The sequence below is a fragment of the Ips typographus genome, linkage group LG1, assembly GCF_016097725.1.
Source record: "Ips typographus isolate SLU linkage group LG1, UJ_Ityp_2.0, whole genome shotgun sequence".
NCBI lineage: Eukaryota > Metazoa > Arthropoda > Insecta > Coleoptera > Curculionidae > Ips > Ips typographus.
In genome coordinates, this window is record NC_138422.1 from 6,433,574 (window position 1) to 6,449,344 (window position 15,771).

Genomic DNA, 15,771 nt, shown 5'->3' on the forward strand with positions numbered 1-15,771 from the left:
CGGAAGCGTTTTCCTTTATGGAATGAAAAAAGCGTATAAGGTATAAAGAATTATTTTTCGGTTGAGCGCTTTAGATAGGTCAGGTTGAAGGTTTTGTTCAAAATAGATAATAAGTTCGTTGATTCCCTTTTAAAAAGTCAAAATTGTTTGGTGATTAGTCTGGTTTGGTACAATGAACTGCTGTACCGACATTTGAAACACTTAATTAAAATGTGTATACCAAATATTAGATATCCCAGAGTTTATGTGACATTAATATACGACTTATTTAGAAAAAATTAGAAAAAGTTATCGACTAAAAAAAGCCATCTTCAGCGTCTAAAATCTGACAGGTGAAGACTGACATTGATCTAGATCAGTGGGTTTAGGGCTAAAGGTTTTGAAGTAACCCAGTTGTGGACAAATGGTGCGTTCTCACACCGGAGACAGCACGAAAATTTAACGCGAGAGCAGGGAATTTTAGAATTTCTTGGAGAATTCTCAAGAATAATAAAGAAAAGCCTAATAAATGTACATCAAAAGCAACAATTCAGGCAACAGCCTATTTGGAATCAGCTGAATGTGTTTCTTGGAGGAACCACACTGAAAATAAAGCTCCATGGAGACAAATTTCACAGTTCTGACGTTAAGGGAAACCGTAGAACAAAATGTCAAATACCAAAAATGTATGGTATCTTTTAGCCCACTGTTTGACATAATGGAGACAATTAGAAATAAATGTGTCTAGGTCCTAGGAGGCACCAGTTTTGTTTTTTTTTATGAAAACAATAAAATCTCACCTTGTTTCCTAATTACAGCATATTTTTTTACATATTGGCCTCCGAGGTCTCCATGTTTAAATCCCCTAGATTTTTTGTGTCCTAAAAGAAGATTTTTATTTTACTCCAACTAATATGGAAGAGGAATTACGGATTAAAGTGAAACTGAAACTACTCCGCAAATGGTTCAATAAGCAGTTAGCGATATGGACAGAAGAACTAGATTATGTATTGAAAATTGTGGTGGACATTTTGAACATGTAGGAGTTTGGCAATAAGTTTAGAAGGCTAAACCTTTTTATAAAAGAGGAAAAAAACTATATGTGCCCATAAGAATGATCCTATGATCTAGACAGATTTTTTTCTAATTATCTCCGTTACGTCAAACAATGGGCTGAAAGATACTATACATTTTTGTTTTTTGGTATTTGACATTTTGTGCGAATGTTGTTAGTGACATGTGACATAATTACAAAAAAAGGAAATAAATTTTTTTTGTAATAATTCGATAACCCCTGTAGATATCTTGGATTTTAAGACACTAAATTGCGCCACTATTATTGCCATTTTCAAGATCGTAATTTATATAAAGGGTTTTCGTCGTTTTTTCTAAAACATTCTCTTGCTTATTTTCCATGGAACATCTTGTATATTAGTAAATTTTTTGGATTTTACGTTAATTTTTAGGCTTTCTCAAATTTTTATGCGATAATTTTTTTGACCACCCTGTTTAGTTAATTACTTTCTGTAATAAAGAATAAAAAAACTCCAGTTTAAAAAAGCATTAAAAGTAATCTACGTCCAATTTTAACGTTACAAAAAATTTAAGCTTTATTACACCATCTTGTATGGTAAAAAATAATTTTAAACTGTGAATCTAAATAGAATTCTCTAAAACTAAGAAATTTTAAACAAAACGTCTTCAAAATGTACAATTAAATTTTTCACATAAGATTGTGGATTGTTGGGTACTGTTTATTATTACTTTTTTTATGTGAAACCCTCTTCCCATGCTGAAACACATTGGTACCGATCAGGATTACTGCATAAAACCCTCTTGCAGATATTTTTGCGGATAAAACGGAAAAGGTAATTGAACCGTAGAAAACAGACAACCTTTCGCCCGCCAGCGATACACCATTTTACCCACTTCCTTCATCTCATCTATTTTTCTTTGTGTTTATTTCCGGCTATCGTCTTAACGCAAACAGAGCAAGTATCCTGAAAGTAAGTTACACGTTGCCTTTCCTGCAGCTGCGAAAGAATTGAAATGCGGATTAATTTTGCAAGGAAGTTTTCTCTTGGGGACTTCGTATAGAAACAGAAAACAAAAGGATAATGTAAACAATCCTTAAAGGTAAAACAAGAGATTGATGTGTCTAGCAAGGCTGTAAAACTGTACAATAGTTTTATTTAGCATGCGAGCCCAGCTGGGTCCAACGTTGCTTATTTGTAATCCCACTTTAATTAAAAGGAGATTAGGTAGTTAATGCTTTTAATTTGATGGGAAATTAACTGCTGTGAATTTTTATGAAACTGCTATTTGGATGAATGAAGTTTTATTAACTTCCAAAGAAAATAGAACTGCATTATAAAAAAGAAGTAAATGGCACGAAGCCAGACATAGGTAAGTGCAATAACCACCGAATCAATAATAATTGTGAAATTTGCTTGCTCATACAGGATAAACTTCCTGTTACAATGCTTTACAAGCTCAATTTGTATTCTACAAAATTTCTCCGACTTCAGACGGAACGAAAGTTCTGTTTTAAATTTCTGGTCACGAACGCAGTTAAATCTGTTGGATTTAGATAATAAGAAATAAATGGATGCTTTGGGTCTCGTTTTCTATTTCCAGTGAGTTGTCTGGTTATTTTTTTGTTTGAATCAAGTTTGAAATGTAATTTTATATAAAAGATTGACAAATATTTGTATTTTTTGCTCGAGTTTTTTAATAATAATAATCATTTTTAGTGTAATAATTATTGCAAGAGAACACTTTTGGATTTTTGCCATTCTCACTTTCAATTCAGTTAATGTAGTGTATGAAATTATGCTAATCTTCGTCTTCGGCAACTGTTATCGAGAAATATTAAAGGACACTGCAAAAAGGATGTAATTTTTATATTATTCTGTCTAAGATTTGATTTAATGTAGGAAAGATCTTAAAAGCAGAAAGCTTGTTAAAAAAGTCTAAAGGCAATGCTGCAAAGATAAGGAGAAAAACATTGCCAGTATCTGTAAATAAATAGATCAAGATCATGGAAACAGAACTGAGTCTAGAGACTTATTTAACAAAACAAAACTGCTAACAGGAGAGTTTAAAACACAGGATTAGTCGCTGTTTTGGACAATGAAGAAAATCTAAAAACTGATATTGACAAGATCTTAGAAACGTATTTTAGTTTAATTCAATTTGGTCGAGTTGAATGTTAATGTAAGAAAAAGTAAGTCTCCTAAGTAATATGGAGCCCACTTTTATGAGAACTTCTTATTATTATTAAACCAGTGCCCTGGACTGTTCTGCAATTTAAGTAGCTGAAGTAACGAGAAATCATCTGCAAACTTGTTTTCCCCCTATTACTATTTGTTGATTTTAATGGTACAGGCTTTGTTTATTATGATTATAGGTAATTTGTAATCTTTCACCACTGAAAGAATACATTTAGAATGTGTGTGAACGAATCTCAAACTCTTATTTTATTTTGGCTGTGTAAACCAGGCATTAGATTCAAAATGACTACGTTTAACGGTTTTATAGGGTGATCAACCGAAAACGTAGTGGTGTAAGGTGTCCTATTTTTATAGAGTATCTCTCTTATTTTTAATGATTATAGTTTAATAATGGTGATGTTTGTGTGATCAGCATTTTACAATCAATTACAAGATTTAATGATTCCATATAGATTTATAAAATATCTGTTAACCTATAATAACACACTTAATAGTAAACATAATGATAAACACAACAAACAACTAAACATCCTATTCATCTGAACCATACTCAAGTAAGTCAGCGTTAACAGCCTCATACACATGTTTTTCTTTTAGAAATATATCGACGTCCTTATACAATTCCGTGACCACCTCCATCGTAATATTGTCATTCTCGATGTCCCTTAACAACTTTCTCTTCTTGTTCAAGTCTCTCAAAGTTTCGTAGCACTGCTGTAACTGAGTGCCTTGATACTGGTTTGTGTTAATTAGGTTCCATGCCCGATCAAATTTCCGCTTATACGCGTTCTTCAGCATTGCATGGTGGCTTATAACTGACATAGCTGTCAAATCCAATAAGCTGTGCATAGTGATTTTTGTCGAACCTGGAGACCCACCGTCCATTAAGCTTTTGCGTTTTCCTCGTCTGCATCTAGGTTTTGGTGTTAGTATGGCTTTCTCTACAATCGGTTCTTCAACAACTTGTTTGGTTTCGATGGTGCTGGCCACGCATTCTTCTAAGTGAGGTTTAATAGTGTCAGTCAAGCAGGTTTGCGTTTTCTGGATTACTTCTAACGTTTTGATTTTCTCTATCACTGGTTTTAGTTGAGTGTCGTCAGACTCTGCAAGATCCAAGGGCATATCCACTAAAGTGAGCAGGTAAACCAGAACCTGGTTGGGAATTTCTTTGCCCAACTGGATGCATATGTTTTTTAAAGTTTTTTCGTATTCTGCCTTTTTCCGGTCGCTGTTGTTGTAGTCGTAAATCAGCTTGTAGGTGGTGTCGATGATATGTTGACGGTCGTGGAATATCTTTTGCAGAAAAATAGTTACTAGAGACTTTGTGTCTTCCATCGGAATTGGAATGGGGATAATGAGTTTGAATTTGTTGATGTTTGTTAATGCAACTGAAGTTTCCGAGTTGCTATAGTGATGAATGACAGTTCCTAACCTAACCTGTCTTGTTCACCAGCTGTTTTGTCTGAAATTCGATAGGAAAAAAAGTGAATGTTTGATGCAACCTAAACAGTTTGTATGCAGTAACATTAATATTGTCACTTTCATTTATGCCTGCGTCTATCAACGCTGTTTGTGAGAATACATGGTGGCTTAAAATTGAAATTTGATTTAATTATCTAAAATTATGAGGCACATGCCCAGCACCCCAGCACGTTTCTGAACATTGTGTAAAATTACACAAAACTGTGTCTTTAAGTATGGTTTCCACCGTTCTACTAAATAATTAAACGTTTGTTAACGTTAATCACAGCTTCTTGACATTTACATATCAAAAGTCTAAATTTCAAGTAAAGCAATTACCTTACAGAACATGATGAGAAGATGTATAAAAGTCTTGTAATGTGGAAATTAAAAACTGATTTGAATGCAGTTTCCACTGTTGTAGACTAGGTTAATTGGTTATTGCTGATAGGAAAATTCTCCAATTTTGATATTATACAAGGTGTGAAACAAACGCGTGCAAAGGAGACACATTTTTAACTTTTGGTAATTAAGAGATCACTATTATTCGTTTTAGTTTACGATAAGAGAGTGATCGGTTATTTAGGTGCTCTTGAGATGCTTTTGGACTTTTTCCAACAAACGTTTCGTGTCAGAAAAAATTATCAACTTTTCTGAAAAGACGATGCTTAAAATAGGGCTTCACAATTATTGTGTAATTTTTTTTCTGTGTTTTTTATTACAACTAATTTTAGTCTTTTTAGTCAAGATTATGCCCATTATCAGTTAAGTTTAGTTTTGTTTCGCTTTAAAATGACTAAACTTGAAAATGCGTTAAAAATTCGCTGTTGAATTAAATTCCGGTGAGCAATTTACTTTAAAAAATGTAGCAATTAAGGTTTAACGTTCAGAACCTAGTATGTTGTTTGTAAAATAAATAATTCTAATAAAGCTCGAAAATTTTGTTTCAGGTTTCAGCTTTTATAACTTTCAAATGCCATTAGTCGTAAAAGCTGAGTGCATGCCCATTTTTTATAATTTCATTTAGTCGCTAAGAATTTTTATAAAATGAATTACTTTTTTATGTAATCAAGCAATTTTTGTATCATTTCAGATGAATCGGGACATACTCACTGCATGCTGAATTGTTTTAGGTATGTACTAACATATTATTTCAAGCTTAATGTTTATTTGAATGTGTTTTGTTCTGTATGGAACTGACGTTATTAGGTTTGTAGTGTTCTCATAATTCAAGTCCAGACCGGATCAATACGGTTTTACATGTAGGTTTATCTAAATATACGACTACGTTTGATTGCTAGTAATTCTGTCATAACGTGCAGTAAACTACTTCCAGTTCAAATAAACGCCACGTTAACCACTGGCGTGACCCCATTTGGTTATCCAGGCTATTAGGCCGCAAGTGTTATTGCATATAGGTGTATCGATTAATTGTACGAACGGGGAAATTGTCATAATCGTTCAAGCGGCTATTAACACTAATTGTATTAATTACCGAAGGGTTCTAAGCCCTCAAGCTTTCTCGGTTTGACTAAATTATGTAAGAAATTACACTTAGTTTCTTGAAAATTACTTATAGTAGTGACTTCAAAGAGCAGGCAGAAAGGTCTCAAGGCATGAAGACCCGAGAAAGTGCTAAGAATCACTGCTAGAGCTAGTTTTACAACCACTAAAATGAAACTCTTGCAATGGAGAATTTAGCAAAAGTACCAGAATAGTATATTATTTAACGAACCTTCAATGAGATCTTCTTCAGAGATATAAGATCAAAGTCACCAAAGGAGTTGTTATTCTCACACTTATCATAATTTTTCTTTTTCTTATACTTCTCCGAGATCCTACGATCTGTTAATTCTGAACACGCCTCTGCAGTATTTCCTGGGATGTTGATTGTCAGTTGTAATTTCATCTTTTAGGTGGTCTCCTTGGTCTAATACCTACTGGTTTTCCTTCCAATACAACACTTTCAACACAATTCGTGATAGACGGTTTTCGTCGATCCTCTTTACGTGATTGTCTTCATCTCATAATAGGTCTTCTTGACTGGATCATTACTACTTGACAGATCTACGCCAAGGTACTTAAATTGCGAGACTTGTTCTATAATTTTGTCTTCAATAGCAAGTTTACATCGAACAGGTCCTCTAGCGATTGTTATTCACTTTGTTTTGTTAGTAGATATTGTCATGTTGAGCCCTTTGCTGATTTGGTGGAATCTGAAAAACTGCGTCGTCGGCATAACTAATTATTTCAATTGGAAGTAGAAGGTCATCAATCTCTCAGTGAAGGTGTAAAAAATACAAAATGAAAAAAAGACACACAGTCTTCTCCACAACAAATTTCATACAACCTTTAGCAGGCAAAAGAACCCATTTTTAGGAGTTTACATTAGAAGATAACTTGTAGGTAAATCTTTCTTAAAAGAGGAGATAAGTAAACCCATGTTAATGTTTAAAACATAAAAGACTTAATATTATTAAGTATTACTATAGCGTAGAATATTGAACACTCACGGAACAAATACACTGGAAGATTTGACTTATGGCTGTATTGAAATGTGGAGAAAGCTCGAAATACCATGGACAGCTCACATAACAAACATAGAAATGCTCAGAAATAAAAAAGTCAAAAGTCATGTACACTATCAAGAAGCTTCCATACTACTAAACTATAATACAAGGGAAAGTAATGGGCAAATGAGAACACTAGACAGTTTGACAGCTTTGAAAAAGCTTCCAAACTTAGTGAAGCACTTTATATCTACCAAACTATGACAGATAAAAATAAACGGAAATTGAATATTAATATGTCGCACTAGACATCTGTATGAACAGTTGTAAGGTTACTGAGTTCATTCCCGTTCCATTGTATTTTTTTACGAAACCAAGTATACAGCCAACACAAATCCAAACAACGCAATTACCCACAATTGAAAACACAGTGGCCTGATGAATGACCGTGTTTGCTTTATTAATTATTTACCCGTGGATAAACAAACTCTGATTTTGAAAGATTGCGGTGTAAACAGCCACTCCAAATCGTGTAGTTTACACTGAAGCGGTTAATAATTTATCGCAAAGTGTGAAAAAACCATGACTCTGTGTCTCTAAAGGAGATCAAGTCGGACACAAAGGACAGGGGGTAAAGGGTAAAGAACGCAAAAAAAGCGACAAAGTAAGTGGCAAATGGCTTTCCAGTTCTTTGCTTTTACGACATTTAAACGATCGACCGCTAGCTTGATGGAGAATTTCCAGTTGGCAAACCTTTAAAATACTTTTAGCTAAATTGGCTATCCAAATGATGGTAGTGAACTGTATCGTTTAAGGCCAATTGTATAGGTGTCATTTAAACTGTAGTTTAACCTTAAGTTTAAATTGGATATTCAGTAAAATAGATCTAGTAGGTTTTTCAGTGACATTAGTATCAGTCCTCTTTTTAAAGTACTCTCTCCTGTGGGAGGTTTGGTATCATCACTGGAATCCGGACCTTGTTAACTGCATTTCTGCAATCCTTAGGTTTGTTAACCAGGACATACGGCGTCTGCTTTCCCTTGGACTATCAATTGAAGAAGTGTGTATTTTTGTATTTCTCATCCGGTTTAGCACTTTGGCATTAGTAAGTCTATCGGTCTAGGAAATATGCCACATTCTACATTTCGATTGCTTGCAGCTTGTCGATGTGATTCTCGATCCATGTGTAGGTCCATGCTTCAACTCCATTCAACAACGAGGAAAAAATGTAACAACGCAGCATTCTCATTCTAATTTTCATGTTATTACCCCGACTCGTAAATAACTTCTTTATTTGTACAAATGTTGATCTGACTATCTTCATCCTCGCTAGTATTTCTCTGATTCCTAGATATGGTTCAGATCTTGTGTAAACTTTGTAACTACCATTAACTTTACGAAATTCCGTTTCTTCTGTTGGTTGGTTTTCTAGTATTGAATAAGCTTTTTGGCTTTTTGGTATAGATTACTAATTATTCTAACGTCGTTTTTGATCACGAGCAGCTGTTATAGCTTGTCATGTTTCACAAAGGCATCTCAGGATTATATCGATAGAGCGCTGGAAAAAACATTGATCCCAAAAAACGCCTCTCGTGTTAGAAGTCCTTTGCGGAATCCAAATTGTATGTTGCTTACGTCTTCCTCGAGTCTTCTACAAATTCTTTAGTAAATGCCTTGGTTCGGTAATCTGAGCATTCTCTTGGGTTCGGTTTGTTGGGTATAAGCACAAAAGTGGATGATAGTTTAGGAAATTGTTTAGGAAAATCTTCCTTATCAATATAATAAACGCGATTTAAGAGTTCCAGAAAAATATAAATTAGATCATTATCAAAAAGTTTGATAAACTCTACGGATATCTGATCAGGGCCAGCAGCTTTAACATTTTTTTTCATAGTTTCCAAGGCGTATACTATTTCTGATCTTAATATTTTTAAGTTTGTACTGCTTTTTTCTAAGACCTCCAAACCAGGTCTTTCATCATCAAACAGCTCTGACAGGTACGGTTTCCATCTGCTAAGTTTATCTTCCATTTCTTCTTTGCCTTTTCGTGCATCAAAAAGCTGTCACACAACTTCTTTTCTGGCATTTTTATGTCTTCACATTGAGCTGCTAGATATTCCTCTTTTGATTTTTTAATTCTTCTCTGTACTGCTTTATTTGGTGTCTTGTACTCATCTTTGATGCCTTTGCTCTTTCTCCTCCTCCCGAATTTTTGATGTCATTCAGAGCTTTGCTTGTTTTTTTGCTTCTTAGATGTTGTTTAGCTATTGTATCTATATTTGTTTCCACCTTTCATCTACACTAATTACATCTGGGGCACTAATATCTTTCATACAATCGTTAACATCTATAGTTTTTTAGACGGTTTTTCATCTTTATATTATGTTTAGCTACAACTGGTAGAAATGACAAATGATAAATGTTCGTTTACCCAACCCTCTCTTTGACATTTGATTGATCAAAACCTCAATTTAGTCACAAGACATTTAACGCACTTTTTTCTTTCAAGTCATTTTCTCTCAATATCCAAAGGTGCAACCTTTCAGTGCTTTTATATTTCCATCAAGCCATGAATGTAATATTACATAGTTTAAAACTGTCTTTGTATCGTATCGGTAAATGTTTTTGTTCGCCAGCTTATTTCCGTTCGAAGCGACATAAACAAGGGAAGTTTTTCCCTTGTGTGTATATCGTATAGCGTCGTCGTCAAGGAATTGATGGCTCTAGTAGGAAGTTTTGTTAGGTTTTTAGTCTAAAGTAAATGTTCGATATCTGGAAGGTCTGTTGGCGCGGTTAAGAAATGATTACATTACGTTTTTGAGGTAAAGGTAAAAGAAGTTTTCAGAAATACAATTTTTATAAATTCCTTGTATCAAAAAATGTGGTATTTCCAATTAGGTGATAGTGCCGAAACAGGGTAATTGTCAACGTGACTGCATTAGTTAAGTTAATAGTTTTTGGCTCTTGTCCCTCCAACTTAGTGAAGATAAATGAACATATCACGTCATAAATCTTTAATAAGGAATGTGGTATGTCTTGGAAAATAAAAAGTAGGTTGAAATGGATTGTAAAACTGCAATATCTCAATCTAAAATATCAGTGACAACCGATACTTAACTTCCTGGTGACAAGTGTCATTGCAGATGACAATCATTTGTGGTTTATTTCAAATGAAACGTGTAAAAATATCTGTGAAATCATATCCGTTCATCATTTAATTATGATATCCCTAGCTGCAATTGCTTACTTATCCATGTCTAAATTATTAGAGTTAAATAGTGGCGTCAGCACTGTGCAGGTTCTTTTTTCTATACTAAATGATCGACCAAAATATAGGGTGAACAGTGTGAGATATTGTCACACCCCTGTTACTAGATACGATACACGTCTAGTTCTATGAGACTTAGGCTGTGCCAACCAAATACACTAGGCTTGTAACCTGATGTTTTATGCATATTTCTAGCTTTGAAAATGAGCTAGAATTGTGATAATATATATTTACATGTTCGAGACGTGTGAAACGATATATGATGAAATAGCAAACCTTCCTGAATATTTTTACAGTTGAACATCATTGCTGACTGAAGGTAAGCAGTTGGAGAGGATTGACAAATACAAATAGGTACCTGGGAGCAACCATAAATTCCCAATTGGACCAAGATAAGGAGATAAAGACCTGAATAGAAATAGCCCGGATTTGTAAAATACAGGTCAATGTTCACAAATTGGAAATTGGGTTTGACCATCAGATAAAGGTTTCTATTTCTCCATTCTATGGGGTCGAAACTTCAGTGCTTTTTGACAGTCCAGCACTAACTCTGACTTTATTTTGCTGGAATCTATAGCTTTAGCTTTAGCAGCTGGAATCAACCGTTGATTTGTTGTAAATGTCTCTGCTCTTTATTTCTTTTGCGCAGTGTTCTATTGCAGTTATTTCCTCTTGGAACACTGTCGCAACACCTTTGTATGCATTTCAGTCTGAACTTTCCCAACCTTGATTATTTCTGTGACCCATGAACCTATTATATGAACTGCTATACTTCGAGGTGTTAACTGATCTGCAATATCTTAAATATCAGTTATGTTGAAAAAGTAAAGTAGAAGTTCATAATTTGATATTGGAGATTCATTCGATTTTAATTTCGTAATATCATTAGATTTCAGCCCAGAAGTTTCAAAAGAAGACGAACTGACAAAAGAAGAGAGGAGGAATGTGTTGATATGACTAAGTGTGCTAATTACCCAGGAATTAAAAAAAAAGATGAACTGATAAAAGTGCGGAATGATTTTCAAGTGAAGAGTAGAAAAATGTGTAAAAATTATTATGCTGGTTAATTGCCTAAATTTTTTAAGAGAAGAGAAGAAGAAGATGTTCAAATGATTGTGCTGGCTAAAGGTTCAGAATTTTCAAGAATAGAGTTGAAGAAAGTGATAAATGATTGAGCTGGCTAATTCATTAACTAACTGGCTTTAACTAATCTGTTGCAAAAATCAGAATTTTGAATTTGAATCTAATTACAGCCTGGTATTATTGTTTTGGCAATTCCTATAACATACATTTTAATGAACATATCTCTAGATAGGGCACATCTAGCTGAGTCATAAAGGCTGCTTATGTGATATTGCTTACAATTTTTTTACTAAAACTAATTTTTATGATTGCATTTTTCTTAATCACTACATTTAGTTAATGTGGGCAGTATTTAAATTACCAGGTTGGATTTAAAAAAAATAACATTTTTGCTGGCGCTAGAGAAATTAGGTCAACTGTAACGTTATGCGCAATTTTACTGAAACCAGCCGAACGGGCCTACGTAACGTTGAGGCCGACATTTTTTTGCAGCTAATAATCACACTTTCTTATGTACGTAGGCTTTACCCAACCGACGGTATTTTTTTGCGAGAAAGAAAAAAAGAAATCCCACCAAATAAATTGGCTGCTACGAAACAATAGCGACTCGTGGGAATCTTCTTCAATCCAAATACTTTTCTTAAATTAGAACAGTCATTGTCGCAAAACAATTGTATAACGGCCCAGGTGCACGCACACTAAATTCTCATCATCCCCCAACAATAATAATCGAGTCGCGTTATTCGCGTGCCCAAAAAGTAAGGTTAAGGACACGGAAATTACCGTTCGCCATCTTGGTCGACCGCCAAAGCATTGCCTGGGTATGACCGCGTGAAATATACCGTGTAGTGACATTACAAACAATTTCGCTGCATAATTGCACGGCCAATTTAACTGGTAAACAAGAGTGGAAGTTGTAAATCAGTCCAAAAGAAGCAGATTCCGTGGAAACTTTCAGAGACTTCTAGGTAATTTACATAGGAGAGCTGTATAAAGTATGCTCTTGACAAGAGGGTAAAGTTCAGCTGTGTAAAAAGAAGTTTTGAAGTTTGTTCTATTTTTTTCTTAATTAAGGATATTTTTAATTACAACGTCAGTACCAAAGCTTTTTTGAAGTATTTTTTTAAGTGCTGTCCTTGGTGTAGTAGTATTACTAAATAAGAAGGTGTTTTATTCTTAACTGCTTAAGATAGAATTATAGAGAAGGTTTTTTTTTATTAGTCGTATCTTTATTCGTCTATCTTAGCTTATATAAAAATATAAGAAAAGGAGGGATACAACCATCAAGCTAATCAATACAAAAAAAGAATCAATACTCAGGATGCTTTTCAAAAATGTCGAGCATAATTTTTACTCGATACTTTCTTCAAGAAATCATTTTGGTTTCGATGCTATAGAACATTAAACATTACATTAACCAGCCATTTGCACCGTCGATCTTCAAGCCCAGCTTAAGTTAAGCGTGGTTAAGCTTTTTTCAACTGTATTCTACACAGTCTGAATTAGAAACTGTCAAATTTGGAGGAGAAGTTACCAGGTGTAGCAATCAATGGTATAACTGTTACAGGTACGCTGACGATACCGTCCATATAGCAAGCTGCCTCAAAGATCTGCAGAGACTGGTAGACAAAGTGACATAAGTTAGCGAAGATTACGCTAAATATTTATATCAATATTATCAATAAAACAAAAATGCTAAAAATATCTAAAAGGAAGATCAGTGGTCAGCTAATTATATACAATAAGACGGTTGAGCAAGTCCATCATTTCAAATACCTAGGAACTAAGGAAATGGAAATTCTTTTCACAATTAAGGGAAGAAAACTAGAGTTTCTTGGTCATATTATGCGTAATACACAGTACAGGCTGATGATGATGATGATACTTTTGACATATTTTATACATTATTTCATTGAAGAGTTGTGGGCTTAAAAAGTCTCCTTCACGAATTTCTGTTGGTGTTTTTATTTCCTCTGTCAACATGTGAACAGATGTGTTGTGATTTAGTTGTTTTACGATTATCTATTATAGTTTTTTTCCACTACTTGCCTGACTATCAAAATAGCATCTATGGTAGACCGATTTTTCCTAAACCTTTGTTGTTTCTTCTGATATGTTTACATATTCGCTAATTATTGCTTCTATGATCTTTGTGAAAAGCTTCATGACTGAGCTGAGTAGTGTTATGCCTCTGTAGTTTTCTGGAGATTTTTTGTCTCCTTTCTTGAATATAGGAATGGTTGTACTCTTTTTCCAACTAGTAGTCAAGCAGCCAATAACGGCGTGAGCTCAACCATATGGGATTGCATGGAAAACATAATGAACTTCACAGTGCTTTTTCAGGACACAGAGGAATTAAGAAAAATGAGAAAACCAACAATTTGGCTAAGAAGAACCAAAAACTTGCTGTGAGAGCTCACCATTTTATGGACGGTAAAAATCTCTATTTGAATATAAAATAATCTTTGTAAACATTCGCATTTGTGAGTTTTTATTCTATAATTAATTTAAACAATAACAATGGGTTGTAATTTGCTTAACTACTTTCAATATCTCTGAAATTCACATAAACAGTTTAACTTAACTACGCCGAATTTCATTCAAATTTAATCACATCATATGCTTTTTATTGTCAAACGTGTGCCTAATCTCAAGTGGTTTCGACGTCAAGCTTTCTGTTTTTCCATATGTTTTCACTCTTATCAGTTAAGAATTAGCAAATGCTTAGATATGTACGATAATAACAACTAACGACGATGACAATGTTATTGTATTGTTAAAAAGAAAATAATCAACTTTGACCGATAAGGATTTTTTTGTAACGTTTGTTTGTGTCTTAGTTTATAATGTGGTTAGATTTATTACCATTTATCTTGTTTTGGTATTTCTACTGCGTATTTTGAGTGGGTTAACTATTAACTTGTTTTTAGTCCTACAGGGTTATTGGCTAATTCCTAAATAGCTTAAAAAATGGATAAGTAAGCAGTTGCAACTGATTGAACGCATACAGTTAATGTCACTTAAATGTGCTGAGGAAGATGAAAGAAACCAAAACTTTGTTGGGAAGTTGTTTTAAAGAAAACCAACTGATAAACCAAAAAAATAAGGGAAAATAGTGTCCCTGAAAAGGATTTTACATTCTACAATGATTTGGAGGTTTCTTGAAGAAAGATTCTTATGAAATCGCTGTTAATGTCACTTAAATATCCTGAGGAAGATGAACAAGTGGCAGAAACCTTGTGGGAAAGATGTTGCAAAGAAAACCAATTATTGATAAACAAATAATTTTAAAAGGAAGCTTATTATGAAATCGCTTCTTCTTCTTCTTCTGTCAGTGCCTATCCTCTATGGATGTTGGCAATCATGTTGCTCCATATAATCCTGTCGACAGCCGCCCTGAATAAATGTACGGTCGTCATTCCTTTCCCACTGTCTAATATTTTTTAGTCACGATGTTCGTCGGCGCCCCTGACCTCTTATACCGTCTATTTTGCCCTGCAAGATCAGTTGGATAAGTTGATACTTCTCGTCACGCATCACATGCCCAAAATACGCCATTTTCACTATGTAAAAATTCTAATTCCTTTTGCATTCGTTGATGAGTGTTAAAACTACATTTTTAAAGCACGCATGTAAAAGTTTGCAGGACGAGCAAAGAGAGTTCTACAACAAGCATATAGTATACGTCACATTTGACATCTTTCATCTCTCATCATCATCAAGATGATGTCGGTAATCCATGCCATTCCTTGAGCCTCCAACAGTTCAAGAAACTCAGCTTCCATGTTATCCATATCTACTGGTTTTCTGTTCTATTGCCATCTCGTGGATCAGTAGGCATGTTGCATCTTCTGATATAAATATTTCCGGTCTTTGATCTTCAAAAAAGGGTTAACAAATATGAATTGTTCATCTGTTTTTGTCCCTCCTCTTTCTCTATCTGTTCTTCAGGTCAGTGATAGTTTTTCCACTTGTTGGTGTGATCCCCATCACATGCCGCTTCTTACAGGTTCCAGTTGTTTTCTTTTCGCTTTTGTGTTCGTTAAACCTTTTTATGTTTCATGTCCTCTTTTACCACCAAGACGTCATGTTTGACCAAAATCAAGTATTGCAAAAATCGCATGGCTCTCACAGAAATAATATCTGAGATATTCTGCAATCTCAACGAAAAATGGATACTCTGTAAATAATTCATTTTACTTGTTGTTAATGTTAGTTTTACTACATAGAACTAACT

General features: G+C 34.2%; 2 protein-coding genes across 6 annotated transcripts in view; one reads left to right on the forward strand and one right to left on the reverse strand.

Annotated features, from left to right (window-relative positions):
- The window catches only part of Ypel (Yippee-like), a 75,380-nt gene that overhangs the window by 4,795 nt on the left and 54,814 nt on the right, over nt 1-15,771 (forward strand). For 4 of the 5 annotated variants that reach the window (XR_014179936.1, XR_014179944.1, XR_014179950.1 and 1 more), the window contains exon 2: nt 5,767-5,806. The exons of the other annotated variant lie outside the window; for it this stretch is intronic. Coding sequence is in view for 1 of the 4 variants with exons in the window: in XM_081990915.1 (XP_081847041.1) it covers nt 5,790-5,806 (17 nt within the window). In the remaining 3 variants the exon portion in view is untranslated. The remainder of the gene's footprint in view (nt 1-5,766; nt 5,807-15,771) is intronic. 5 annotated transcript variants of the gene reach the window in all.
- On the reverse strand, nt 3,627-4,615 carry LOC145726135 (uncharacterized). Its single transcript, XM_081975110.1, has one exon. The coding sequence runs from the start codon at nt 4,545-4,547 to the stop codon at nt 3,744-3,746; it is 804 nt and encodes a 267-aa protein (XP_081831236.1). The 5' UTR covers nt 4,548-4,615; the 3' UTR covers nt 3,627-3,743.

What these genes read in the sequence shown, in the direction of transcription:
- LOC145726135 (XM_081975110.1), bottom strand. Translation starts at nt 4,547, where the DNA reads ATGGAAGACACAAAGTCTCTAGTAACTATTTTTCTGCAAAAGATATTC.